Here is a 26910-nt window from a genome sequence, read left to right on the forward strand (position 1 = left end):
GTAGTCAATCACAGTCTTTATGGTTTGGTTTCTTCAGTTTTGATTGCTTGAGGTTTGACTGGTCCAGATATAACACACTTGTTAGCTATGGCAGGTGCCAGGGGAGGCCTTTCTTCTTCTTCTTTTCCTAACACATCCCAGGAGAGTTGTCTGTGTTTCAGGAGTTTAAATTGAATTACTTTCCACTTTCTGGACTTTGCCTCCTGATTTTGTATCTTCTTTTGTATTAATGAGGATTGAACCCAGGACATTTCATTAGCAGTGAAGAACTCTCAATGAACTATAAACCAGCACCAGAACATCTTTTTTAAATTCTCCTTACATCTGAGTGTAAGATGGAAAGAAAATGGTATATTCCACTGTATTGGAATGTTTCAATTTTTTAGGTTTTGAGTAATCTAGTTAGACACAGTCATAGTCTAGAAACAGAAATGTTAGTAGAAACTGATATAGAAATAGAAATGTTGGTAGAAACTGGTTAAGAAAGGCTTTTCCTCACTATATAGCTGTTGACCGATACAACATATCCTTGGAAACTTAATGATGATGCCTTCAACATCTACTCATCAGGAACATAAGTTCATCTCAAGTGAGTTTGCTGTGGTCTGAACCTCCCCTCAGGTTCCTCCTTTTCTATCTTGCATGCTACATTCCATACTAGCAATATCACCATGCTCACTCTGACTGTTTAGATTTGTTGAAAGGTTGTGAGTTAATGTATATGTCATCCTAGACATCTTAACATTGAGTAACATGAGGAACTTCACCACAAAAGAGATCAATTCAGTTGCATTGATGATTTAAGATAAATTTTCATATCTTGACCACCTTTTTTAGTTTTTAGGCCAAACACTTTATTTAACTTGAACCAAAATGATCTTATAATAGGGTTTCCAAATCCAAACACGAAGTTCCTTTGCTTAAGGCAGAATGAAGTATGCCAGCCAATATATTCCCAGAATTTTTACCTGTGTTTTGACCATGCAAAAAATTTAATTTTGGTCATGAGGATTGAACTCTGGGCCTAGGCACTGTCCCTCAGTGATTCAGCCCAAGACTGGTGTTCACTTGAGCCACAGCTCCACTTCCAACTTTCAGGTGATAAGAGTCTCACGGACTTTTCAGCATGGGCTGTCTTTGTACCACAATCTCATATCTCCGCCTCATGATTAGCTTGGATTACAGGTGTGAGCCACCCACGCTTGGCAATCATGTAAAAGTTTTAACCATAATTGAAAATGCTTATGTATTTTTTGCAAAAATGTATTTCTTAAAAATAAATATATTTATAAAAATACATTTTTAAATTCTCATGCACATTTCCCATTAGGCAGTTCAGATGATATTAATCTGAATTGTTGTCAGATTAATTTGTGTATATGTGTGATGGTGTTTGAGTTTGAAGTTTGGCCCTGGGTGCTGTCCTCTGTCCTAACCACCCTTTTGATTTTGCTTGCTCAAGGTTAGCTCCCTCCCACTTGAGCCACAGCTTCCAGCTTTTTGTTTTTCAGTTGGAGATAAGAGTCTCTTTTTTTCCTGTCTGTGATTGTTTTCAACCATGATTCTCAGATCTCAGCCTCCAGAGTAATCCACTTACATTTAAATCAAGTGATCTACTGAGTGTTTCCCTGTCCTCTTTTGTGAAAGTACACCCCCCTCAGCATCAAAGATAGAAGAACAATCTAAAAGTTGTTATGATATTACAAATCCAAAGAAGATACTTGATATATTTATTATAAATGCTAAGATAAAAAATTTGGGGATGATGAAAGACAGAGTCTTTTTAGTGTCATTTTTGAAAAGTGAAGAAAATATTCAGAGCATTCCTAGATAAAGGGAATAAAGTAGACCGGTTTTCATGGAGTATTAATGATAAGAACAGTCGTTTTTGGTGTAATTATTGTAACTACTTGAAACAGTTTCAAAGTACAGATACTCAGGTATATTTTCGGTGTAGTAATCATTTTGGAACTCAACCAAAAACAAATCCTCAAAGAAACAACTGCCAATGAATAAGAGGGCGAAAGACTTAAAGAGAAACTTCTCTGATGAAGAAAGAAGGATGGACAATAGACACATGAAGAAATGTTCAACATCCCTTGCCATAAAAGAAATGCAAATCAAAACAACATTGAGATATCACCTCACTCAAGTTAGAACGGCAAAAATCAAGAACTCTAACAACAACAGATGCTGGTGGGGATGTGGACAGAAAGGAACCTTACTTCATTGTTGGTGGGAATGTAAACTTGTTCAACCACTTTGGAAAGCAGTATAGAGGTTCCTCAAAAGACTTCACATAGAACTCCCCTATGACCCAGCAATCCCACTTTTGGGCATTTACCCAAATGTTGACAAACAAGACCACACGAAAGCTACCAGCACAACTATGTTTATTGCAGCATTATTTACCATAGCTAAGATATGGAACCAACCCAGATGCCCCTCAGTAGATGAATGGATCAAGCAAATGTGGTGTATATACACAATGGAATTCTATGCCTCCATCAGAAAGAATGACATTGCCCCATTTGTTAGGAAATGAATTCTAAAATTCTTTGTTTTCCTCAGCATTTTCAGTTTGTCCTAAACAGCTATCTCATTTGAAAATACACCTTGGTACCAGGGGTCTTCTGTAGTTATTTTACATTTCAGGAAAGTAATTTTAATTTTAAAAAAATCTGAGAAGCTAATAATGATAATAATTTTCTGATGTCCTTCACATTCCTCCAAATTTAATTATATTGGTTTAATAGGCTATTAGTATATTTATTGGTTATTAAGTTTGATTGTGATTTTGGTTTTTGTACTGGTATTGGGGCTTGAAATCATTGGGTTGGCCTGTCACTAATCCAGCATTGATGGCTCATTCCTGTAATGATGGCTACTCAGGAGGCTGAGATCTGTGGATCAAGGTTCAAAGCCAGACTGGGCAGGAAAAATCATGATGCTCTTGTCTTCAATTCATGACTAAAAAGCCAAAAGTGGAGTATGGCTCAAGTGGTAGAGCACCAAGCTTGAGCAAAGAGCTAAAGTGCAGTTATGTGTAGTTCCTGCCAAGGGTTTTGCTCTCTTTGAAGGGTGAGTTCCTTTTCTTTCCAGGTATACCTGAACATTTCACAGCTGTAAAATGTCATTGCAAACTTGCTTCTTCTCTTCTCACCATTAGTGAGTTTGTTGGTAGCCTGCATTGTTCTAAGGAAAATGGAATATTCTAGAAATTTCCATGGGATGTTTATTGACATAGGTCAGAGTTTATAGTTCTTTGGGATATGATATCTCTATGGAAGTCCAAAGATATCTTTAAGTACTTTGTCCAAATGAGACAGGAATTGAAAACACTTTACATTTTTTAGTTTTAATCAGTCTCATATTGATTTGGGATATAGGAATTTTAAATGCTGCATTCAACTAATTTCATTTGTAGGAAAAGTGACAGAAAGGAATGTAGCTGACGATATAGCATATGTTTTCCCTTTGATTAGTTAAGAAGTTTAATTTAAACTAAGATACAAATCCAATTTCTGTAATTAATTAGACTAAATTAGTAGGAAATTTACTTTGTTTGCAGTAACAATTACAATATGATATATAGAAAATTGTGTGGCCAACACATTTGTGTAGTTGTGTAGTTAGATATTTTTATGGTGGTGTTATAGAATTTTAATACATTACTTCAACACAAGGAAAAAGTTTGAGAGATGTTGGAGCTTTACACAGAGTAGAGAAAATACCAAGTGGGCTTCAACAAATGTTTTCATTTTTCTATTCATTTTCGTGGTTTTATTTTTGTGTGTGTGTGTATGTGCTGGTATTTGAGTGTCAACTTAGGGTCTTGTGCTTTTGCTTATCTTTTCCCTTAAGGTTGGTGCCCAACTACTTAAGCCATACCACCATTTCCAGGTTTTTGTTAGTTATTGGCAATATGAATATCAGAGACGTTGCTGCTTGATATCCCTTTAAATCTGGATCCTCAGATATCAGTCACCTATGTAGCTGGGATTATAGGTGTGAGGCACCAGCATTCTGAGAGATGCATTTATTTTGTCATGTTATGTGGCAAATTACCACAAATTTATTTGTTCATCCATTGAATACCAAATATTGTAGGTTAGAAGTTTGGGCTGGTAGTTTGGGTGTGGTTTGTCTATAGCAGCTGCTCTGTTTCTAGCAGAGGGCCAACAGGCTAGTCTCTCATGGAATATGGCGATTTCTTACAAGCTTAAGGGATGCCTGGTTGGATGTAGGTCCTGTGGTTGTGAGACTGTGGTTTCTGCTTTCTGGTCACCTATCATACAGTCACTGTTGTCAGCTACTAGACGTCCCCATACTTTCTTTTTTTTGGGGGGGTCCAGTCGTGGGGCCTGAACTCTGGGCCTGGGCGCTGTCCTTCAGCTCTTTAGCTCAAGGCTAGCGCTCTACCACTTGAGCTACAGTGCCAGTTATGGCTTTTTTCTTTTTACTTATGTGGTGCAGAGGAATCGAACCCAGGGCCTTGAGCATGCAAAGCAAGTGCTCTACCACTGAGCCACCTTCCCAGCCCCCCCATACTTTCTTGACAAACATATTCTCCTTACTGCTTGATTCATTCTGTTGGCGTCATTGACTTCTAGAAAGGCCTTAATTTGCACTCACTCTTTGGAAATAACTTATACCCAACTCTTGTGGGAACCAATTACGTTTGTAGAATCTCTTTAATTTTGTTTTCTACCAGAGCATATTGTGGGATGAGATCCTGGCCAGACTGGAAGATAAAAGACTTCTCAAGGGTCTGAGTTGTTGCGTATCACCTGATACATATGAAAAGCTATTTATTAGCTGGGCACTGGGGCTATTTGGAGGATGAGATCTGAGGCTGTCGGCTCAAAGCCATCCCGGGCAGGAAAGTCCAAGAGACTATTATGTCCAATAAACTCAGAAAACTGGAAGTGGCACTGTGGGGCTCAAGTGTTAGAGGACTCGCCTTCAGCTGAAGAGGTGAAGGACAGTGCCCAAGGTCCAGAGTTCAAGCCCACGGCTGAAAAAAATGTGGAAAAGGGTTTTTATTATTCTATCCTCAATTTCAGATACTAGTAATGTTGAGTTATTGTTTGACTTTGGCCAATGAAGTGTGAAATTTAAGATCATTCCTTAGGTTGAGTGGAAAATAATTTGGCAGTTATAGGGAATGAAAAATACGAGTTAAACAGGATATATTCAAGAGCAGTGGCAGTAGGTTCAGTGATGGGACAGAGGTAAACATGTTAGACATATTTTATACAGAACATGTGGCTGTGAATGTGGGTTAGTGTTAGAGTTCTTGCTTAGCATGAATGAAGCCCTGGGTTCAATTAATCAGTATCACATAAACAGAAAAAGCCAGAAGTAGCGCTGTGCGTAGGGTGCTAGCCTTGTGCAAAGAAGCAGCTCAGTAACAGTGCCCAGGACCTGAGTTCATTCCCCAAGACTGCCAAAAAATAAAAAAGAACATGTTAATAATGCATTTGGGAGGAATCCAGAAGCAAATTCCACGCTGAATTTTTCCTCTATTTCAAAATTAAGACATCATTCCAGAGAGAAAAATGGGGCATAAAACTGGTCCAGAAAGAACATATCTTATGAAGAAATGCAAGAGTTTTTTACTGCAATTCTCCTGTAGAGATTATCCATTAGATATAATGGTGACTTTTTATAGCACAATAGCTCATTGTAATAGCACAAGTGCTAGCTGGAGATTTTGTACGGGTACTGGTTCTGAGCCTTAATAAGACTCTAGTTGCTATTCCTATATTTGTGCTCAAGAATACTACTATATTACTTAAGCCAGAGCTCTATTTTTGACTTTTTTGGTGATTAATTGGAGAAAAGAGTGTCATGTACTTTTCCTGGCTCACCTGGCTTAACAATGTTATCCCCAAATCTCAGCATTCTGAAGAGCTAAGAATATAGTTGAGAACCACTTGCACGAAAAGAAGCATTTCTTTTTTAATAATACAGATTCTTTAGGAATACTCACCCTCAGTGATAAGTAAATCACAAAGAACAGTTCAAAGAACAGTTCCTGTGAATATGCACACACACACACACACACACACACACACACACACACATAAACAAAACCACATAAGCATCTCAGGAGTCTGTATCTCTTTCCCCAAAAGAATTGCATATTCTAAGGGGCAAACTGTGGTGTCACAGGCCTGTAAATCCAGATATTGGGATATAGAAGTATAGGAGGATTGGGTACTGAGGGTGGCTTGATTGGAGTTAGCACAAGACCCTATATGAAAAGCAAACTAAAAAATAAAAAGGGTTGGGAGCATGCAGGCTCAACTGGTACCATATCTGCCTAGTAAGTGTAAGGCCCTCAGTTTAATCCTCAGTTCCATGAAAACATAAAAAGAATAGCATCTAAGTTCATTTGGTCATTTAACAAAATAATTGAAGCTGTATACTTCATAAGGAATAAAAGGTCTATTTCATTCGCATTAGCAGTGGCTGGAAAGTCTAAATCACATGATAGCACATGGGATAAGTTCCCCTAGGTGCATCATATCACAGAGCATCTCCGCATCATGGCATGTGCTAGAATGACAAGGAGTAAGGGGCATAGGTTGATTTCAAAAACTTAACAGTGACACTGTTAGTCCCTTCAGAATTGATGAGATGGCATTAATCCATTTATGACTGAAACTTCTCTTAAAAGTTCCACCTCCTTATATTGCTACATTGAGAAGTTAAGCTTCAGTGTGAATTTTGATGGTGACAGACCATCACCATGCTTCTGACAGAAGCAAGTGAGACCATTGGAAGCTGAGGACATTCATACAACTAGGCACCTGGGACAATTACTTCTATCTCATTGATTCTGATATTTGCTGTATTTGGGGCCATCTCACAGCCAGGATGCAACAAGTACATGTCTGTTCCATGCGCCAGCTTCAGTTATGCTGACTGTGATATAAACTGCTAGACAATACGGAGAACAAGGATGGAGATGGGCACAAAAATAGAGGTTTGACATTCTTCATGATAATTAACATTAATAGATTTATGTAAGTAAGTCATTAGAAAGCTCTATGTCATTACAAAATACTTACATAGAGCCATTTAATAACTACTATATTACCTGGAATGATTCCTTGTAGAGCAGCCTGTTTACACAAAATACACACACCCCTCTGAACACAAAAGATGGAAAAGAAAACAAGTACTGGCCTAAAAAATTAATTGTCAACCTCAGAGTCAAACGGATACCTTAAAAACATTACTGGAAGAAATAGGAGAAACCCTAGGTCTCCTTGGCACAGGTCGAAATGTTCTTAATAGAGACCCAGAAACACAACTTCAAAGAATGCTTGCGATTGCATGAAAGTTCAGAGCTTCTGCATGGCATAAGACATAGCTAGCAAAATCAATAGAAATCCTATGGATTAGGAGAAGGTCTTCTCTAGCCATACAACAGACAAGGGTTTCATATCTAAAATATGCTTGGAACTCAAAAAATGAAATCCCCCAACAACAAATCAGAACTACCTGATAAAAGTGAAACTTCTCTGAAGAGTAAATAACAATGGCCAATAGACACATGAAGAAATGTTCATGAAGAAATGTTCAACTTCTCCAGCCCTAAAAGAAATGCAAATCAATACAACATTGAGATTCAAACTTACACCAACAGATGCTGGAGGGGATATGGCCAAAAGGAAACCAAAGGAAACCCTACTGCATTGTTGGTGGGAGTGTAAAACTTGTTCAGCCACATTTGAAAGCAGTATGGAGGTTCCTCAAAAGTCTCTACATAGAGTTCCCCTATGATCCAGCAATCCCACTTTCGGGCATTTACACAAATGATCATACTAAAGTTACCAGCACAAGTATGTTTATTGCAGCATAATTTAACATAGCTAAGATATGGAACCAATCCAGATGCCCCTCAGTAGATGAATGGATCAAGAAAATATGATATATATGCACATATATACATATATGAATTCTATGTCTTCATCAGAAAGAATGATATCTTCCAATTTCTTAGGAAATGGAAAGACTTGGAAAAAATATGTCAAGTCAAGTAAGTCATGCCCAAAGAAACAGGTCCCATGGTATAGCTTATTTACAATAACTAGTACATGACTAGGACAAGCAGAAAAATTCCAAATCTATGTACATGTGATCAGATACGATGAAGTTAAGTGAAATGAACCCCAAGATAGGGACACAAGTGGTTTTTCCTTTCTTGCTATTTTTTCTAATGTATTTATAAGGTACCATGTGATTTTTGTTGCGTTGTAGGTTCCTCCCGCAGAGTAAAACCCCTGTATTCACTGTATTTGATTCTGGTGCCTTGCATCTTGTATATACACTTCTCTAATTTGGGATGTTAAGGGAAAACAGAAAATGCTTAAATAGATATACAGGTTGACCCATTGTAAAAATGCGATGTACAAGACACTACGTTAAAAACGAACTTTTCAACTTCAGAGGTAGGTGGAGTAGTTGTGGAGGTGGGAGGGAAGGGATGGTGGAGAAAAACAAAGGAGGAGGCAACAATGCTTGGTAGGAAATGTACTCGTTATCTTGTACATTTAACTGTAACCCCTCTATACAGTATTTTTACAATAAAAGAAGTACAAAAATTAATTTAGTGTATGGTTATGGGTTAGTATTAGGACTTGAACTTATGGGCCTTCCACTTACTTTCACACTTCCAACTGATATCTATATCTGTCTTTAATTTTTTATTAATCTTTTTTCAAGGAAAAATCGAATAACAGTGTCACCTAATTATTGTATAAAATCAATTTTGGAAATTTTACACTGTTAAGTGATATTTGTTACATTCTACTCTCTTCAAGTTTCTAGTATTTCTTGTAAGTTAAAGACAGGCACTCTGCTGCATTCATTAGGAAATCTTTTGCCTGGTTCTGGTCTATAATACCAGCTCCTAAGGAGGCTCAGATGAGGAGAATGTTGGCTTGAAGCAAAAGCAGAGAATTCCATGAAACTGCATCTCCAAAATTATACATATTTATTCACATATAATTATATGTAATATATTTAATATGTAATATATTTGTGAGATATATACATATATACATACTATATATCTGCAGGAGATGGGCACACTGACAAAATAGAAGGCAATTATTTAATTTCAGTGCTGTCATTCTGCTTTGGCATTTTTTTAAATAAAAAATAGATGACCATGATTTCTTTTAATGTCCTGTCCAATATCATTTTGTTAATACCAGGCAGGCTGTACCTCATGTCACACATGAGTGCAAGAATAATAGGGATTAGTGCATTACATATTGACTCATCAGGACATAAGAAACATTCCTCAACTTGGTTGAGCCAATCTCCATTTTTTTCTATACTGTGCCTCTGCTTTGGGTCTGCAGTTTACAGTTTCAATATGATATTTTGTTTCTTTGGGTACAGGTGAATGGAGAAATATATGTGACGTCCAAGACAATTACCTGTATCTGGCTAAAATTCATATATTCAAATGGAAAATTTGCTATCCTCATAGAATATAAATGAGACTCTCAAGCACCAGATGTCCACTTTGTACCCACTGTAATTTTCATGCAGAAATATTTTATAGGGACAAAATTAATATACGGAATATGTCCTTCTGGGGAAATCCTTATGCTTATACCAAAATCATTGACCTTCACATTGCCTTTGTCATCCAACACGATGTTGTTGGGTTTAATGTCTCAGTGTTCATTTCTATATTCGTTAAAGTAATGCACAGTCCTCAAAATCTGTCTGAACAATCATCTGACTTCATTCTTGAATAAGTGGTAAGATTTTCACATTTATGTTAGAAGGTCTCTGGATTTCCAGTTCCACTGCAAGGTATAGGTGCTCATCCTTCTCCCTCACCTGGTATGACCTGATCATGTGTGGGTGATAGAAAATCTTAATAATGTCCATCTCATTTAAAATATTTTTGTGGGTCCTGGAGCTTGATATCTGGGCCTGGGCACTGTAACTGAGCTCTTCAGCTTAAGGCTAGCACTCTACCACTTGAGCTACAGCATCACTTCTGGCTTTTGCTGTTTATGTGGTGCTGAGGAAATGAACTCAGGCCTCATGCATGCAAGGCAAACATCTAACACTGAGCCACCTTCACAGCCTCTCCATCTCATTTTTAATCTGAAAATTGTTGAACTCTCCCTTCAGGATTACTTTTACTATCATCTCAGTGTCTATGAGGTGGTGCTAGGCCAACTTTACATATCCATAGCTACCATAGTCAATGATCTCCTCCTTCACACTGTATTGTTCAGGGAAAATCTCCTCCTGCCATAGCCAATTATCTCCTCCATACTGTCTTGTTCAGTGAAAATCTCCTTCTCTGAAGAGCTTGAGGATAATTCACTATGTTCTTCTATCTTTCTGCTAAGATGGCAAGGAGTAAATCTACCTAAACTTAGCTAAGAAAATAAAAACCCCAGAGCAATAAACAAAAGTAAATAGCCAAACTCAAAGAAAACATAGCCCCCCTCCAAAAAAAACACTCAAAATTGTCAACGTAGCACTGAATATAGTAGGTCACCAGGAACTCCCAGCACTGTCATGGACTGCAGAGACTACTCACAATGGCTGCAATGGACCAATCACAGTTTGGCATGAACCCACTGGATTTTTGGTCTTGAGCCTGGAGGACTGCAGCCAAGATTCCCACAGGGACGTGAGGTGCACAGAGTGATGCCACTGCTGCTGCCATGACAGTGTTGCTGGAATTTCAAGTGCCTCAGAAAGTGTATTCTTTTCATGGTGGCTTCCAGGTCCTAGCATTTGCTCTTAAAGATTTTATCCTTGAGTAGTATCCATGTCCTCATGTCTGCTCCTGCTAGAACTCTGGCCATGTGCAGGAGTCAAACATACACCAGTCAGTGGCTTACATTCACTATTTGTGCAGGTCTTGGAACTTGCTCCAACAATCTAAAAACAAAATTGATTCCCATGTATTTCTAGGTGCATGGGGCACATGACAAAGTATCCAATTGGAAACTTTCACTAAAGTGGATACAGATTTTTTTAACTTGACAATAAATGGAAAATTCAAACTAGTTAAGGCACAGCAGGTGTCCCTATTTGTTGAATTATAACTCTCTTGCACAACTGCTTAAAATAAGCTTAAAATCTTTATTTGTTATGGAGTTTTTATTGTTGGCACCGTAAAATAAATCATTTCTGGTCTTTAAAAAGTTGTATTATCCGTATGCACTTTGGTGTCTTCTAAATGGAATCCTAGACGAGTCCAAGAGCTTTAGAGTAGAACTAAAACAATATCATATTCAACAATAGCATGTGGTTGAAAGAAGGCAGGTAGTATCAGCCTACCTTAAAGTGACTATTGCCAGGATGAATCCTCTGTAGAAACTATTTTTTCTTTTCAATATTTACTGATAAAACACATCAGTGTATTAATGGCAATGCATTACTACTTTAATACAAATTAGGCATGTTCTCTATTCAACTCAGTGAATTTTGAAAACTATTTAATTATGTAAGGCTGTCCCCTTATAAAGTCAATAGGTTGGCAATTTTGTCATTTCCATTAAAATGCGAAGAAACTAAGACCAAGAAAGTTTTATACTTAGGTGGGTCATGGAAGTGGCTGTTTTCTCACTTGGAATTTAAATCCAGTAAGGTACTTCATAGCATCCATAATCGAAAAAGCTGCTCTAACTCTTGGCTCTTAAAGACCTCATCAATTTACTCAAGATATTCAATGTATTTTTCTTTGAATCTAGGATGACTGATGTCAAAAGATTAGTGGTATCACTTCAGAATCATCTGATACTGTAGCAAAATGCCCTATTCCATACACTTCCATGAAACAGGTTATTAACATCTACAGGAGTGAGATAAAAGAAAGCATCGTCATTTTTCATGTTAGTTTCTTATCAGAATCCTTGAAATCCATAAGATTGTGTGTTGATATGTTCAAAATCAAGAACAAGGGCTGCAGTAGGGAATTTGTGGTAGAATCCCTGCGCAGAAAACCATGAGTCTTCCCTTAGAGAAAGAGGTATAGCTGTGCATTTCAATTCCATTGTGATTCTGTAACAAAATTCCTTTAGACCAGCTCCCAATAGCTTAGAGCAAGTTATTTGTACTGAAAGGAAATTCTGAGGGACCAGATCTAGAACCCAGAAAATTCAATTTACTGAGAGGTCAACTTCACCAAGGCTTTAATGTGCTCCCTTGTTGTTGCATACTCACATGGTGGACAGGCTAGAAACTTATTTAAAAGAAAAAAATACAGCTGACAGACTTCTTCCCACAATCCAGATGAAGTTTAATTTTTTTCTTCTGTCATGTCTCTCCTCCTCTTTTTTTTTAGCGGACTGGCATTGAACACTTGAACCCCCAAAGACTGAATGTTTGTTTTCCAAGTATATACCACCAAAACCATATGTTGTTAGTTCTTTTTTGGAAGTAAACCACGTACTTGGCCCAAACCATATGCATTATTGTTCTTCGTGTATAATTTTTTTAAATTTTTGTTCTGTTATGCATTTTGAACCTGACTTAACAATGATCCTTCACAGATAATAGGCAAATACTCTACCACTGAGTTACAAATTCCCTGCATAGATCTTTTTATTTTTAAATGTTTTCTTATTGGTAAAATACTGTACAGAGGGGTTACAGTGTCATGAGCAAGGTAATGAGTACATTTCTTATCAAACATTGTTGCCTCCTCCTTTGTTTTTTTCCTACCATCCCTTCCCTTACATCTCCACAACTACACTCCCCCCACCACCTAAACTGTAAAACTTGTTTGAGATGTACAAGATTTTTTATTTCTTTATTGGTTTACTTCATGTTAAACTAACATACTGAAAACATGTAAATATGTAAACCTGTAAACATGTTTGTATATTTATGTAGACTACCATGCCACCTTCCTCACAAACTACAGTGTTTTCCTTACATTGCAATCTCCTCCTCCTCCTCCTTCTTCTTCTTCTTCTTTCTTCTTTTCAGATAAAATATCAACTGTTTTGTCAAATTCCATCATTGATAACAAACTTCTCTCTTGATTGCATCAGAAATAACTCCGCTATTTTTTAAAGAATATTGTAGTTGGAGAGTTCTGGGAAGGTGGCAGAGAAGTTGTAGGCTAAACAAGCTTTCACATAGAAAGCAATTTTAGTGTTCCAGTGAACAGTCCTAGGCCAGAGAATCACACCAAGTGTGCCATCACAGGACAGAGAGTTAGGCCAGAGAGGGAAAATCCAAGCAAGGAGACAGATCTGAGCACTTGCCAACTGCCACCACTATGGTGGCAGTGGCAGAGGCTGCTGCGGCTGCCATAGCCACCATACCTGCAACACAGAGAGTCTGGGACTTAGGCACCAGAATTGGCTGGCGAGCAGATTCTACTCAACATCAGCAAGAACTGACAAGGAGCAGACATCTTCTTCCTGCAGTTCGCAGACCAGAGACAACCCAGGAACCACGACTCGGCGTGAGTAGAAACCTGACATCCTCAATCCTTCTCAGGATGCAGAGGAAAGAAGCCACCCCACCTCCCACACTACCAGAGATCTCCTTCTTTGAGACTGACAAAGGCCTGGCTGAGCAGCTAGCTCCAACTCAGGCCTTGGAAGAAAACAAGAGTCATTTAGCAGGTCACAGAACCTTACCCTGACCTGCCAGGCTCAGCTCAACCCAGGGAAAAGTCACCCAGCTCAGGCCGACAGCCCCAGGAGTGGGTTTCTTCACTGGGTAAACAGAGCCAGAGGCTTCCCCCGCCTACAGCAGCCTTGACAATCAATTGAAATTCAGAAAACATAAATCCTGAGAATGGCTCCAGGAGGGTCTCTGTGAGTGTGTCAGAAGCTAGCCCCTCAGAGAAAAACTACTTTTTGCTGAAAGGTCTCAACTCTACCCAGAACCTAGCCTCATCACAGCATCTCCAAACTAGAGGAAACAGCCATCTCCCTCTTTTTTGATACTCAAACCAGATCTTCTTCCCATTGAACTAGCTTGGGAGGAGGATCACAAAATCCTGGGCAAAGCAGAGCATTTTTCTGCCTGATCAAACTAACCGACTTAAGAAACCAACTAAGCCACAGGAAAATCAAACACCACAAGCATACCAGATACTCCTACTAGAGACTGGTTACGGACACAAGGGAGATACAGGATCTCCCCCACCAAAATAATCAAAGAATTTTTTGAACCTTTTATAAAAATGTTTTTTTTCTAAAACTTTTCTTAAATTTTTAATTTTTAACTTTAAAAATTGTTTTCTATTAATTTTTTCTTCCTCTTATAATTTTTATTTTAGGGGTATAAGTGTGTGCTCTTTTTTCTTTTTTTCTTTTTTTGTTCTTTTTCTTTTTTTAAACTTTTTTGTTTAGTTCTAGTTATCTTTTGATCCACTTTTTTTCTTTCCTTCTCATTCTTTTCACCTTTTCTTCTCTTTTGTTCTTCTTTGCATAACTTAATTGCTATTCTGCTAATCCTCATATATACCCATATTCGATTATTAGAACTTGTCCCTCATTATTTACTTACCTAATCCAGAATTTATTACTCAATTCAAAACCTTTTAGACTTAAATTCTTTAATAGCAGTACTACTTCTTTATATCTATATATTTTAAGCATTTTTATTTTTAAGTGTTTCGTGTCTCCTTTCTATTCCTATTACCTTATCCTATCCAAATACTTCTATGAATAATACATTGTTAAATTTGTATAATTTTTAAGTTCTTAAGTGTTTAACTTTTTAATTTTTAAGATTTGTCTTTCTATTTTTTCGTCTCTTTTTTATCTTTCTCTTTTTTCTCTCCTTCTGCTATCGTTCTATCAAACCTTTTTCCCACTTTCAGATTATGACTTAGTTAAGTTAACTCACTCTCTGCCTTTCTACATCCTACTATTCCTATTTTTATCCACATCTCTCCCTAAACCTAATAATTTCTGGTTTGCTAAATTCTCCTTTGCTGTTCATATCCCATTAATATATAGTTGTTTGATGTTGAAAAATATATCTGTTCAACTAGAGTTTATCAGCAGACTTTTGACTGTACAACTACAGACTTTAGTTGATGCTTACCTGAAGATTGTGTTCTAGCACAAATCTGGTGTTACTTTCATCCCAAATGGGCAGAGTAAGCCGAAAAACACAAGAAAAATGGCAAGTCCAGGTATCTCAACTCCCACTCATGATAATTAGGGGATAGAACAAATAATGAATAACCCATAGGAGAAGTCCCAAAAGCTCTACAAACACTACTGGTAAACAGGGTAAATGAAAAGTTTGAAAACCTGCAAAGGACTCTCTATGAGCTTTATAGGGAGAGAGAGGAGGCAAACCATAGGTCAATAGAGGAATATCATGAGTGTGAGGAAGCTATTCGAAGATTGATACAAGAATTGTGTGAGCAGCTCGACAATACTCAAAGAGAAAAAAAGGTATTGCGTGAGCATGTTGAGGACACTCAAATAGAGCTACAGGAATCACGTGAACGTGAGGAAACTAAACAAAGAGTAATACAGGAATTGACAGAGTGGGATGAGAATACAGAAAAATCACTAAAGACATTCATGGAATCCATAAACAGAGAGCTGAAAGAAATCAGGGAGATCAGAATGGGAATGCTGAACAGAACCCAAAAGTAGGACTGGGAGTCCAAGGAAACCATAACCATTAATTAAGTGATTTGAGAATAAACACCGAACACCAAATTAAGGAAGTAAAGAAGCTCATATGAGATCTAAAACAAAGCTCCAACAAAGAATCTGAAGTCATCAAAGACAACCAATTAGAAGAAAAATGAATAAAAACAAAGTAGGAAGTCTTGATAGTAGGTTACACCATGCAGAAGATCAAATCTCAGGAATTGAAGACAGCCTAGATATTATAGAGAAAAAACATACAACCATCCAAGACAAATCCAAGAAATATGATAGATATATTCAACACTTGGCAGACACCATCAGAAGGCCTAATCTGAGGATAATGCGTGGAGAGGAGCACCTAGAAACAGAAGTTAATCGTGTAGGAAATTGTTTAAGAGGATCCTAGCAAAGAAATTCCCAAACATGAAAATATAGGCCTATTCAGATACAAGAAGCTTTTAGAACTCCAAATAGTCCAGACCAGAACAGGACATCCCTCCATCACATTATAATCCGTAGAGGATCAATTCAGACCAAGGAAAAGATCCTTAAAGCTGTCAAGGAGAAAAGATCAATCACTTATAAAGGGAAACCAATTAGAATCTCCTCAGATTTCTTATCCGAGAAAATTAATGCCAGAAGAACCTGGAATGATGTATGCCATGCCCTAAAGTCAAACATTTATCAACCAAGAATACTGTACCCAGCTAAACTCTCCTTCATAACCGAAGCTCCATAGCAAAGTTCCATAGCAAAGAAAAGTTGAAACAATGTATCTCCACCAAACCAACCCTCGAAAGATTCATAGAAAACCAACAAGACCACAATAAAGGCCAAGCAACTACACCCAAACTACACCCAAACTGAGAATCCAAGAACCATAGGAAGAACCTAGTTACCGCAGCCCCAAAGAAGGTGAATAAAATGGCTGCAACTCCCAAATACCTCTCAATCCTATCTCTTACCATTAACGGCCTTACCTATGCAATTGAAGGACATAAACTGTCTACTTGGATTAAAAAGCAACCTCCTTCTATCTGCTGCTTTCAGGAGTCACAACTTGCCCATAAAGACACACACATTTTCAATGTGAAAGGCTGGAACAAAATCTACCAACAAATGGCCCCCATAAACCGGTGGCAGTTGCAGTCCTAATGTCAGGTAAAATACACTTCAAATTAAAATTAGTAAGAAGAGATAAAGAAGGTCGCTACATACTAATTAAGAGATCTCTCCTTCAGGAGAATGTTACAATTCTAAATATCTATTCGCCAAACAATGGAGCACCTAAATTAATCCAAGATACACTACTTCCCTCAATTCTCACACAGATCCAAAGACATTAATTTTTGGGGATTTTAACACACCACTTTCCCCACTAGATAGATCAACTCAGCAAAACCTGAACAGAGAAACCACAGATCTAAACAACTGCATAGATCAACAAGATTTAACAGACATCTACTGATTATTTCACAGAACATTATCAGAATACACATTTTTCTCAACAGCACATTGAACATTTTTCAAAATAGACTACATTTTAGACGAAAAAGGAAACTTCCCCAAATTCAAAATTATTGAACTTTTACCTTATACACTCTCAGACCACAAGGAAATAAAAATAGAACTCAACACCAAAAGCCAACAAAGTCCTATAACACATGGTGGATGAACAACACAATGTTAAATCACGAGTGGGTCATGGAAGAGATTAGAATGGAAATTCAAATCTTCAGGATAGTCAACAAAAATGAACATACAAACTACCAGCTCCTCTGGGACACAGCAAAGGCAGCACTCAGGGGAGATCTGAAACCAACAATTGAATCAGGCATCTGAGCCTCATTGAAAAAGAGCAGCAAAATAAAACCCAAACCAGTAGACAGAAAGATATAATTAAAAGTTATTCAGAATTAAATGAATTAGAATTTTTTAAAAAAGAGAAATAATCAATAAAACAAAGGGTTGGTTCTTCGAAAACATCAACAAAATTGGCAGATCCTAGCAAATCTTATCAGAAAAAGAAGAGAACACTCCCAAGTAAATAAACTCAGAGATGAGAATGGAAACATCATCACAGAAACAACCAAGATTCAGAACATTATAAGGGAATACTTTTCAAAACTTTATGCTAATAAGTTTGAGAACTTGGCAGAAATGGACAATTTTCTAGCAAATATCGACATTCTAAAACTAAACCAAGATGAGTTAAACCATCTTAACAGGCCCATATCAAGTATTGAAATAGAAACAGCAATTAGAGACCTCCGATCTAATGAAATCCCAAGACCAGATGGATATACAGTGGAATTCTACAAAGCATTAAAAGCGGAGCTCACACCAATGCTCCGTCAACTCATCAATGAAATTGAAAGAGAAAGTTCTCAACCGAACTCATTCTATGAAGCCATCAGAAAACTCATCCCAAAACCAGGCAGGGACTCATCAAAGAAAGAGAACTATAGACCAATTTCTTTGATGAACATTAATGCAAATCTTCTTAAGAAAATTTTGACCAAACAACTTCAACAATTCCTCCAAAAAATCCTACACCATGATCAAACAGGATTCATTTCAGGGTGCAAAGCTGGTTCAACATACACATCATCAGGAGCAAGGGTAAGAACCACATGATTATCTCAGTAGATGCAGAAAAAGCATTTGACAAGATCCAACGCCCTTTTATGATAGAGGTTCTGGAAAATTTAGGAATCCATGGAACATTCCTCAATTAAATAAAGGCTGTATATAACAAACCTACAGCCAGCATTGTACTTAATCGTGAAAAATTAAAGCCATTTCCTCTTAACTCAGAAATGAGACAAAGATGTCCATTCTCTCCACTGCACTTCAATCTAGTATTAGAATAACTACCTACAACAAAAAGACAAGATGCAAACATAAAGGAGATCTAAATAGGGTAAGAAGAAATAAAACTGTCCATCTTTGCAGATTACATAATCTTGTATTTAAGGAATCCCACAGACTCCACTCCCAAATTACTCAAGCTGATTCAAAACTTTGGCAAAGTAGCAAGGCATAAAATTAACCCTCAAAAATCAATGGCTTTTCTGTATGCTAACAATGAGAAAAGTAGGAAATAAACCCATAAAAAATAAAATAAAATAAAAATAAAATAAAAAATAAAATACCTAGGAATTAATTTAACCAAAGAAGTGAAGAAACTCTATGATGGAAACTTTAAAAACTTGATGATGGAAATCAAAACAGAACTTAGAAAGTGCAAAAACTCCCATGATCCTGGATTGGATTGGAAAGATCAACATCGTGAAAATGGCAACACTTTCCAAAGCTATCTGCAAATTCAATGGGATACTTATCAATATTCCATCCTCATTCTTCAAGGAAATAGAAAAGGCAATCCAAAAATTCATATGGAACAGAATAGCTAAAATGATCCTTAACAGAAAGAACAGTGCTGGAGGAATATCAGTACCAAATTTCAAACTCTACTACAAAGCCATAGTAATCAAAACAGCTTGGTACTGGCACAAGAACAGACTTCAGGACCAATGGAATAGAATTGAAAACCTAGAAATGAACCCACAGACCTATCGCCAACTAATTTTCAATAAGGAAGCTAAAAAAATTAGAATGGAAGAAAGACTGCCTTTTCAATAAGTTGTGCTGGCAAAATTGTTTAACTACTTGCAGCAAACTAAAGCTAGATCCTTCCATAACACCCTTCTCTAGACTCAACTCCAATGGATGAAAGAAATCAGAGTCAAAGCAGACACCCTGAAAACATTAAAGGATGGAATAGGAGAAACCCTGGGATTCTTTGGTACAGGCAGAACTTTTCTTAATAGAGAGCCAGAAACACAAGAAATCAAAGAAAGATTGGACAAATGGGATTGCATGAAGTTGCAGAGCTTCTTCATGGCAAAGGACATAGCTAGCAAGATTAATAGACAGCCCACGGATTGGGGGAAGATCCTCACTAGCCTTACAACAGACAAGGGTCTCATATCTAAAATATACCTGGAACTCAAAAAAGTAAATCCCCCCAAAACAAATCTTCAAAAAAAACTGCCCAAGGAATAAGTGGGCTAAAGACTTAAAGAGAAACTTCTCTGAAGAGGAAAGAAGTATGGCCAATAGACACATGATGAAATGCTCAAACTCCCTTGCCATAAAAGAAATGCAAATCAAAACAGCATTGAGATACCACCTCACCCCAGTTAGAATGGCTACAATCAAGAACTCTAATAACAACAGATGCTGGAGGGGATGTGGAAAGGAAGGAAACTTACTGCATTGTTTGTGGAAGTGTAAACATGTTCAACCACTTTTTAAAGCAGTATGGAGGTTCCTCAAAAGACTCCACATAGAGCTCCCCTATGACCCAGCAATCCCACTTTTGGGCATTTACGACTGTGTTTATTGCAGCCTTATTTACTATAGCTAGGATATGGAATCAACCCTGATGCCCCTCAGTAGATGAATGGATCAAGAAAATGATGCCCCTCAGTAGATGAATGGATCAAGAAAATGTGGTATATGTGCACAATAGAATTCTATGCCTAGTCTTGGAAAAAAATTATATTAAGAGAAGTAAGTCAGGCCCAAAGAAACGTAGGTCCCATGGTTTCCCTTATTGCAATAATTAGTATATGTCTGAATCAAGCAGAAAAGATCGGATAGGTTGATGTTATGGAAATGAACCTTAAGATATATATTCAAATTGTTTTTTTTCTTTCAGGTGATTGTTTCTAACACATTTATAGGATTATTTCTTTGTTGCTTTGTATGTCCCTTCCCCATATTATAACCCATGCTTTCCCTGTACTTGAGGTTGCTATAATTTGTGGAGGGGAAAGGAAAAAAAAACAAATTTTTATATAGGGATACAGTTGGATCCATTGCAACAATGAGATGTACAAATTGTTATGTAGAAATATGACCTTTACTATGTTGGTGGGGGGGTAGGAGGATTATGAGAGGAGGGCGGAGGAAAGATCAGAAGGGATGGGAAGGGGAAACAAAGGAAGAGGCTACAATTCTTGTAAAGAAATGTACTCATTATCTGTCCCATGTAATTCTAACCCATATGTACATTATTTTCACAATAAAAAATATAAAAATGAATATCGTATTTGCTTGATTGATGTTCTACATAAGCTAAAGCTATTTTCCTTGTTTCAGAGTTTTCAGTAATATTCAAAATATTAATAAATGCTTCTGTGCCAGCATCTATTGAGATCATATTGGATTTCTTCTTTACTCAGTGTGATAAATGCATTAGATTTTCTAAATTGTTACTATGTAAGTGTGGTTGCAGGTTTGTGGTAGATTAACTTGATTACCATGTGTGAATCCTGTGTTAAATCTTCAGGAATACACACACAAAGGAAAAATAGAAAAAAATAAATAAACTGTCCTTCATTTCTGATACATAATCTTTTTTGTTTAGGATTTTTCCTTTCCCTTCATAAGTAAAATTACTATAAATACATACTCATTTTGTCGTGGGGCTTGTGAAATTAATTAGGAAGTATTTCTACCTTTTTAAAATTTTCTGGAGCAGTCAAATAGATTCATTGTGTAAAGGAAGGAAGGAAAGATAGGAAAGAAAGAAAGAAAAAAAAAAAGGAAGGAAGGAAAGATAGGAAAGAAAGAAAGAAAAAAGAAAGAAGAAAAAAAGAAAGAAAGGAAGGAAGGAAGGAAGGAAGGAAGGAAGGAAAGATGCAAAGAAAGATAGGAAAGAAATATACGAAAGGAAGAAAGAAAGAAAGAAAGAAAGAAAAAAAGAAAGAAAGAAAAAAAGAAAGAAAGAAAGACTCCTAACCAAACTGAAAAACACCATTCAAATAAAAAGGCTTGGGGCATTACTCAAGTAGTAAAGGACTTTTTCCAGGTATGACACCTAACAATAGGGGAAAAAAACGTATTTTCTTTAACAAAATTGCCCAGGACACATTTGGTTAGTTGTTTTTTCCCTTTTATTTTTTCTTTCCTTTACTTCAGAGACAGTTTTTCTATAATCTATATAACAACTTTCAGTCTTCCCAATTCAGCTCCTAAGAGTTGAGATTACAAGCATATGTTTTCACACCTTGCCTTGTTGGCATTTTTTTACAATGAATTTGTTGGCATAAATATAGTATACAGAAAATTTTAAATGTAAACAATTTGTATAGCCCTTCATTTCCCTACTGTTAATGGAATGTAACAGTAATATATTTGTAAAATAAAAAAGCAACATTGGTCTATTCCTATTAATTAAATTGCAACCTTTACTTCATTTTGCTAATTTTTATCTATTTTCCTTTCCTTTTCCAGTATCTACTACTGTTGCTTTTTCCTCTACCTTTCCCTTTCTTCATGTTATCTACTCTGCTGTTCCATCAATGAGGAAAATTAAAATTAGGTTAAATACCACCATTTGCCAGGCACCAGTAACTCATGATTGTAATCATAGGTATTCAGGAAGCTGCGATCTGAGGATCACAGTTCAAAGCCAGCCTGGTCAAGAAACTGGGAAACTCGTGAAAAAGCCAGCATTTAAAAAATAACTGAATAGCTAGAATGTGGCTTAGTGGTAATGTGCTTGCCTAGAATGCATGAAGGCCTGAGATTGGTTCCTCAGTGCCAATTAAACAGAAAAAGCTGGAAGTGGCGCTATGGCTTAAGTGGTAGAGTGATCACTCGCCTTATGCAAAAGACCCTCAGGGACCCTGACCATGCCCTGAGCTGAAGCCCCAAAACTAACAGGACTGACAAAACTAACAAAAATGTAGTTCCCCTATTGTTTTGTATGTAGTGTTCCAACTCCATGGTGCACATTATCCTTACAACAAAATCAATACAACACCACAATTTACAGTGCTCAGCATCCCCATGTTGTCATTAGCCATCGTATTGTACACCAGATGTACAGAGTTAAGGAAGAAATATAAAGAAAGTCACAAGGAAAACCTATCTTGAGACTATACAAGAACAATACAGGTTCTAGACTATGCTTTGACTAGATGTGTGGCTTAAAGAATCAGAAAAATGTTAGATTTTGGTGTAATCCTTTAGAAAATCTAACAGAATAATAAAATGTATATGAGGAAACTGGCACTTGAAAGGTGGGAGGAGGTGAATGAAGTCACAATTTTCAACTCATATCCAATGAAACTAGGAAAATTGAGGAGAAAGTGTCGAGCTTCGGGGATGAGGGAGGTGATGAAAAAAGTGTCACAGATTAGGATTCATTATACTTACAATTAAAATGTAATTAAAAATAATTATGCCTGAGACTACCACCAATGATTTCCATATTCACACTTCTGAGTAGCCATCCCCTTTCTAAACAACGATGAACCAACTCATCTTACTTAGAAAGGTTACCACTATGCTGTCTCTGTGAACCAAGGAATTGTAGGCAGATCAAATTAATAGTGTCCACATATGCCAAGCCATCAATATAAGGCCAGAAACCATGAAATAATTACAAGAAGTGGCAGCGGAAACACCATGGCTCCTAGAACACAGGTCCAAAGTTTGTAACTAAAAATCCAGAATCACAAGAAATCAAAGAAAGACTGGATAAATGGATTGCATGAAACTTAAAAGTTTCTTCCTGGCAAAGAACATACCAAGCTACATACAAAGCCCACAGAATGGGTGAAGAATTCATCAGACAAGGCCTATTTTTAATAGGAAAAATCTGAATACAGCACAAAATATTACCTCCAATAAACCCACAAATAACATCACAATTGATAAATAAGGTACTGACCTAAAGACTTCTCAGAATAAGAATGGCCAATCGACACATAAAGAAATGTTGAACATCTCTGAACATAAAGGAAATGTAAACCATTCAACACTGTAATTTCACCTCACTGCAGTAAGGAAGGCAGTGATTAGCAAATAATGCTGTCATGGATGTGGCCAAAAGGGAGCTATATCACTGTTGGTGAAAATGTAAATTGTTCAATCAGTCTGGAGACTGAGATGTGAGTATTGTGGTGTGAAGTCAACTTTTGCAGAAAAGTCCATGTGTTTTTCATCTCCAATTAGCCACTAGAAAGGACATAAGTAGAGCTGTGATGCAAATGAGTAAATTGGTAGATTTCATTTCAACATTTCATGGACATTATCCACATTCTGCTTTGAAGCTCCAGTATTGGCTGTGTGTGTGTGTGTGTGTGTGTGTGTGTGTGTGTGTGTGTGAGTGTGTGTGTGTGTGTTTGTCATCAAATGTTTAGGTGTATTTAAAGTATTAAGAAACAAGGTTTAAATGTCCTGTGATTTTTTGTGTGTATTTCTGTGTTTGTATGTATGTGTCTATCTGGTGTAGTTGTGGGTGTGGGTGTGCGCATCTCTATGTGCATTTACTTTTTATTATGCTTGTTCTCCACCTGTTGTAACACAATTGTCAGGCTTGAATGGTGGACAATGCTGTTTAATGTTGTGACAATTTTCCAAGCATTTTTTCAACAAATGATTATTTGAATTGTTTACTGAAGGACAGAGAGGGAAGAGAACGAGAGGGGGAGAAAGATGGGAGTTCTAAATCTAAGACTGAAACAGCCATATTCCAGAACAAGACTACAGAACTAGGTATAAATTAGATCCAGTGTTATGCCGTAAGTCAGCTAGCTGTAAGAAAGCCCCTATTTGGCCATAGGTGTGGATTGTAGAAAAAAAGACAATTCAGTAAAAACATATTCAAATAGTCTGTGACACAAGTTCTGGACATCACTTACTCTTGGGCTGCTGCTGCGCAGGCCTAATATTTGATCTGAAGTGAAACGTGGAATTACAAAAGTTAAAACTCAAAGTCTATTAAACCCTGTGTAACTCCTTATTCCAGATACCTGATACTGTGGCTTAGTGGGAATGGCAGAGGGCAGATTTCCAGCTATTGCAGACTTTTTCCTTAGTGAACAATGAGTCATGTGGTTCCAGCACAGAATTGGCTCAGGTCTGTGAACATGAGTGTCGAAGTTTGAATCTCCATATTGTGAATGAAAATTTTGCCTCTTACTAAGATAGCAGTTTGAGGAACCATTGCTAGCTGTGGGCAAATCTATTTTAATAGCCTGTCTTTGTGTATATTTGATTTAGATATAGGGATACATAACTAGTAGCAGTGATCACTCCAGGGTAGAACAAGAGAGCAACAGTAGAGGGACAGAGATCATACTCAAGACATCTGTCATTTTATATTGCTTGTATTGACATGTTCTTCATGTATTTTAGTAAATCATGAAAAAAATTAACATTACATATAGATTTTTAAATTGCCTCTTTGCTTCTGACAAAAATTAAAAATGAATTTAAATGGAAATGCAGTATGGTAAGAACAGGAAAAAGGAATGGAGCAATGATCACGGGCATCTCCTGAAGTCTAATCTGGAGCTTTATTTACCAACATTTGGGGAATAAAATAACACTATGTAACAAAACTGGCCTGCCTACTTTTTCTCAGCAACAAGGCAGTCCTGTCAGCTTTTCTTAGCAACATGACAGCCCTGTCTGTCTTTCCTAATTTATGCCAGAGCCAAAGGGCTCAGTAGACCATGACTAAAGGAGGAAGTTAGAGCTGTCTTTGTAAGATGAAAAAGAACAAGCCATGGATACATCTGGAAACCTAGAAATCCTCTGGAGCTTTAAACTCTTAGGCCTTTCAGGCACTAGTCTTCCACAGAAACTAAACATTCAGAGAGAAAGGTAAGATTTTCTCTCAGGTATGTAGATTGCCTTACTCAAAGAACACAGACCTAACAATGAGACAATCCTCCCTGCCAACAACAGCCCTTCAGAATGAGGCTCAGGGAAAAAAAACATACTAAACTTTTCTACCTGCCAGAAAATAGCCCACACCCTGAGGGTACCATGACAGCAGGGATGGAGGCCTCAGCTTTGTGGCAAACCAGGGATGAAGCTCAGAGGACCACATCTAATCTCATAATGTATTCAGACCTCCTGAAATCCAACATGTTCCAGAGGTGTCTGCAGCCCTTCAAACTGATCAAGCTGTGATGCTCAGCTCTAAATCCCAAACTCTGCACACAGTATTAGCCCTATCTAGTGACATACCAGCCAAGTAAGACTCTCTGATAAATTTCCTAAAACCATTGGACTCCATGCCAGCATCCAGTCATTTGTCTTCTGGTGACAAAGCCTCTGAGTCATTCAAGACAGAAGCAGCTGTGACTTCAACTCCACCTGCTATAGAAAGTTCAGCAAACCTTAATCTTTTGCTCCCTCAGCGATTGCTTTAATTTTGGGATAACCTCGTCAACACTGTCTCCTAATATCACTCATTCCTAGCGGTGAACCGCCAGACCCAACCAAACAGTCAAACAAACTGGAGGTATTCTATTTGGGCAGGAGAGAACAGCCTTTCCATGAGCCTATTCCTAGGGTCTCCCCTTCCTCCAGATGCCTTGAAGGGGCATGTGCTCCCTCCTACAGCAGGTCTGCCACTCTGCCCAAACCCGCACTGACCACAATGGCCTCTTGCCAGCTGGACATTGCATGTCCAAGTTGGATTTCTGTTGTCTCCAAGTTCTGTGGTTGAGGAGATACTAGGCAGGTTCCTGTGCCATCAGTGCGCCAGGTTGAAGACTCTGCCATGCCAACGAGCAAGGTTACACCTACAAGAACGCCAAGTGTGCAGTTGGACAATCCTGGTGTCTGCTTGGGCTCTGGCTTCCTGGATTTGCAGTGTTACATAACCTTCAGATTTCCCATGCAAGAGACAGCATTTAATTGCTCATAAACAGCACCAAATGATCCTGGTCCATCTATTGCAGTCTTTAGCAGTTTCTCCCAAACAGCATGGGACTCTCTGGTGCAACCAGTTTTAGAGGGATATTTCTGGGTAGCAAGCAAGTCTAGCTTTTCTTCTGGAAGCCAGCAGACTACTAATATAGGCTCATCATCTGCCACCTGCCAACCTGGACAACCCTGCCCCTCCCAGCTCCATTGCCTTCTCTGTGTTTAGGGTCCTCCTGAGCTCAGCTTCTCCTACTGGACCTGCCAATTCATTCTGAAAAGAGCCCAGAGAAAACCGTGGCATCAGTTGTTCCCCAGAAGTCAGGCCACAGTTAGGCTTCTGCAGCTGCCAGCCTTGCTCCAAGCATAGCCACCAACAGGATAACACCTTGAAGCTCCACCACAGACCTCTGATGGGTTAAAAAAGAGGCTGTGCTTGTGCCGCCCACAGTCACCAGTTATCAGACTTGGCACAGGGGCATCTGCTTAAGCCACCCCAGTAGGTGCAGGGGCTCTGACATCAAGACAG

The 26910-nt window shown here is 37.8% G+C and overlaps 1 protein-coding gene across 1 annotated transcript in view; it reads right to left on the reverse strand.

Annotated features, from left to right (window-relative positions):
- LOC106002767 overlaps nt 1-26240 on the reverse strand; it is an 89831-nt gene extending 63591 nt beyond the window's left edge. The window contains 3 exon segments of the mRNA XM_013037570.1: nt 10592-10730; nt 13275-13334; nt 26077-26240. Of these exon segments, the coding sequence (XP_012893024.1) occupies nt 10592-10730; nt 13275-13334; nt 26077-26240 (363 nt within the window).
- Nucleotides 26241-26910: the final 670 nt, after the last annotated feature.

This window comes from Dipodomys ordii, unplaced genomic scaffold (assembly GCF_000151885.1).
Source record: "Dipodomys ordii isolate 6190 unplaced genomic scaffold, Dord_2.0 Scaffold1000000727, whole genome shotgun sequence".
Classification (NCBI taxonomy): Eukaryota; Metazoa; Chordata; class Mammalia; order Rodentia; family Heteromyidae; genus Dipodomys; species Dipodomys ordii.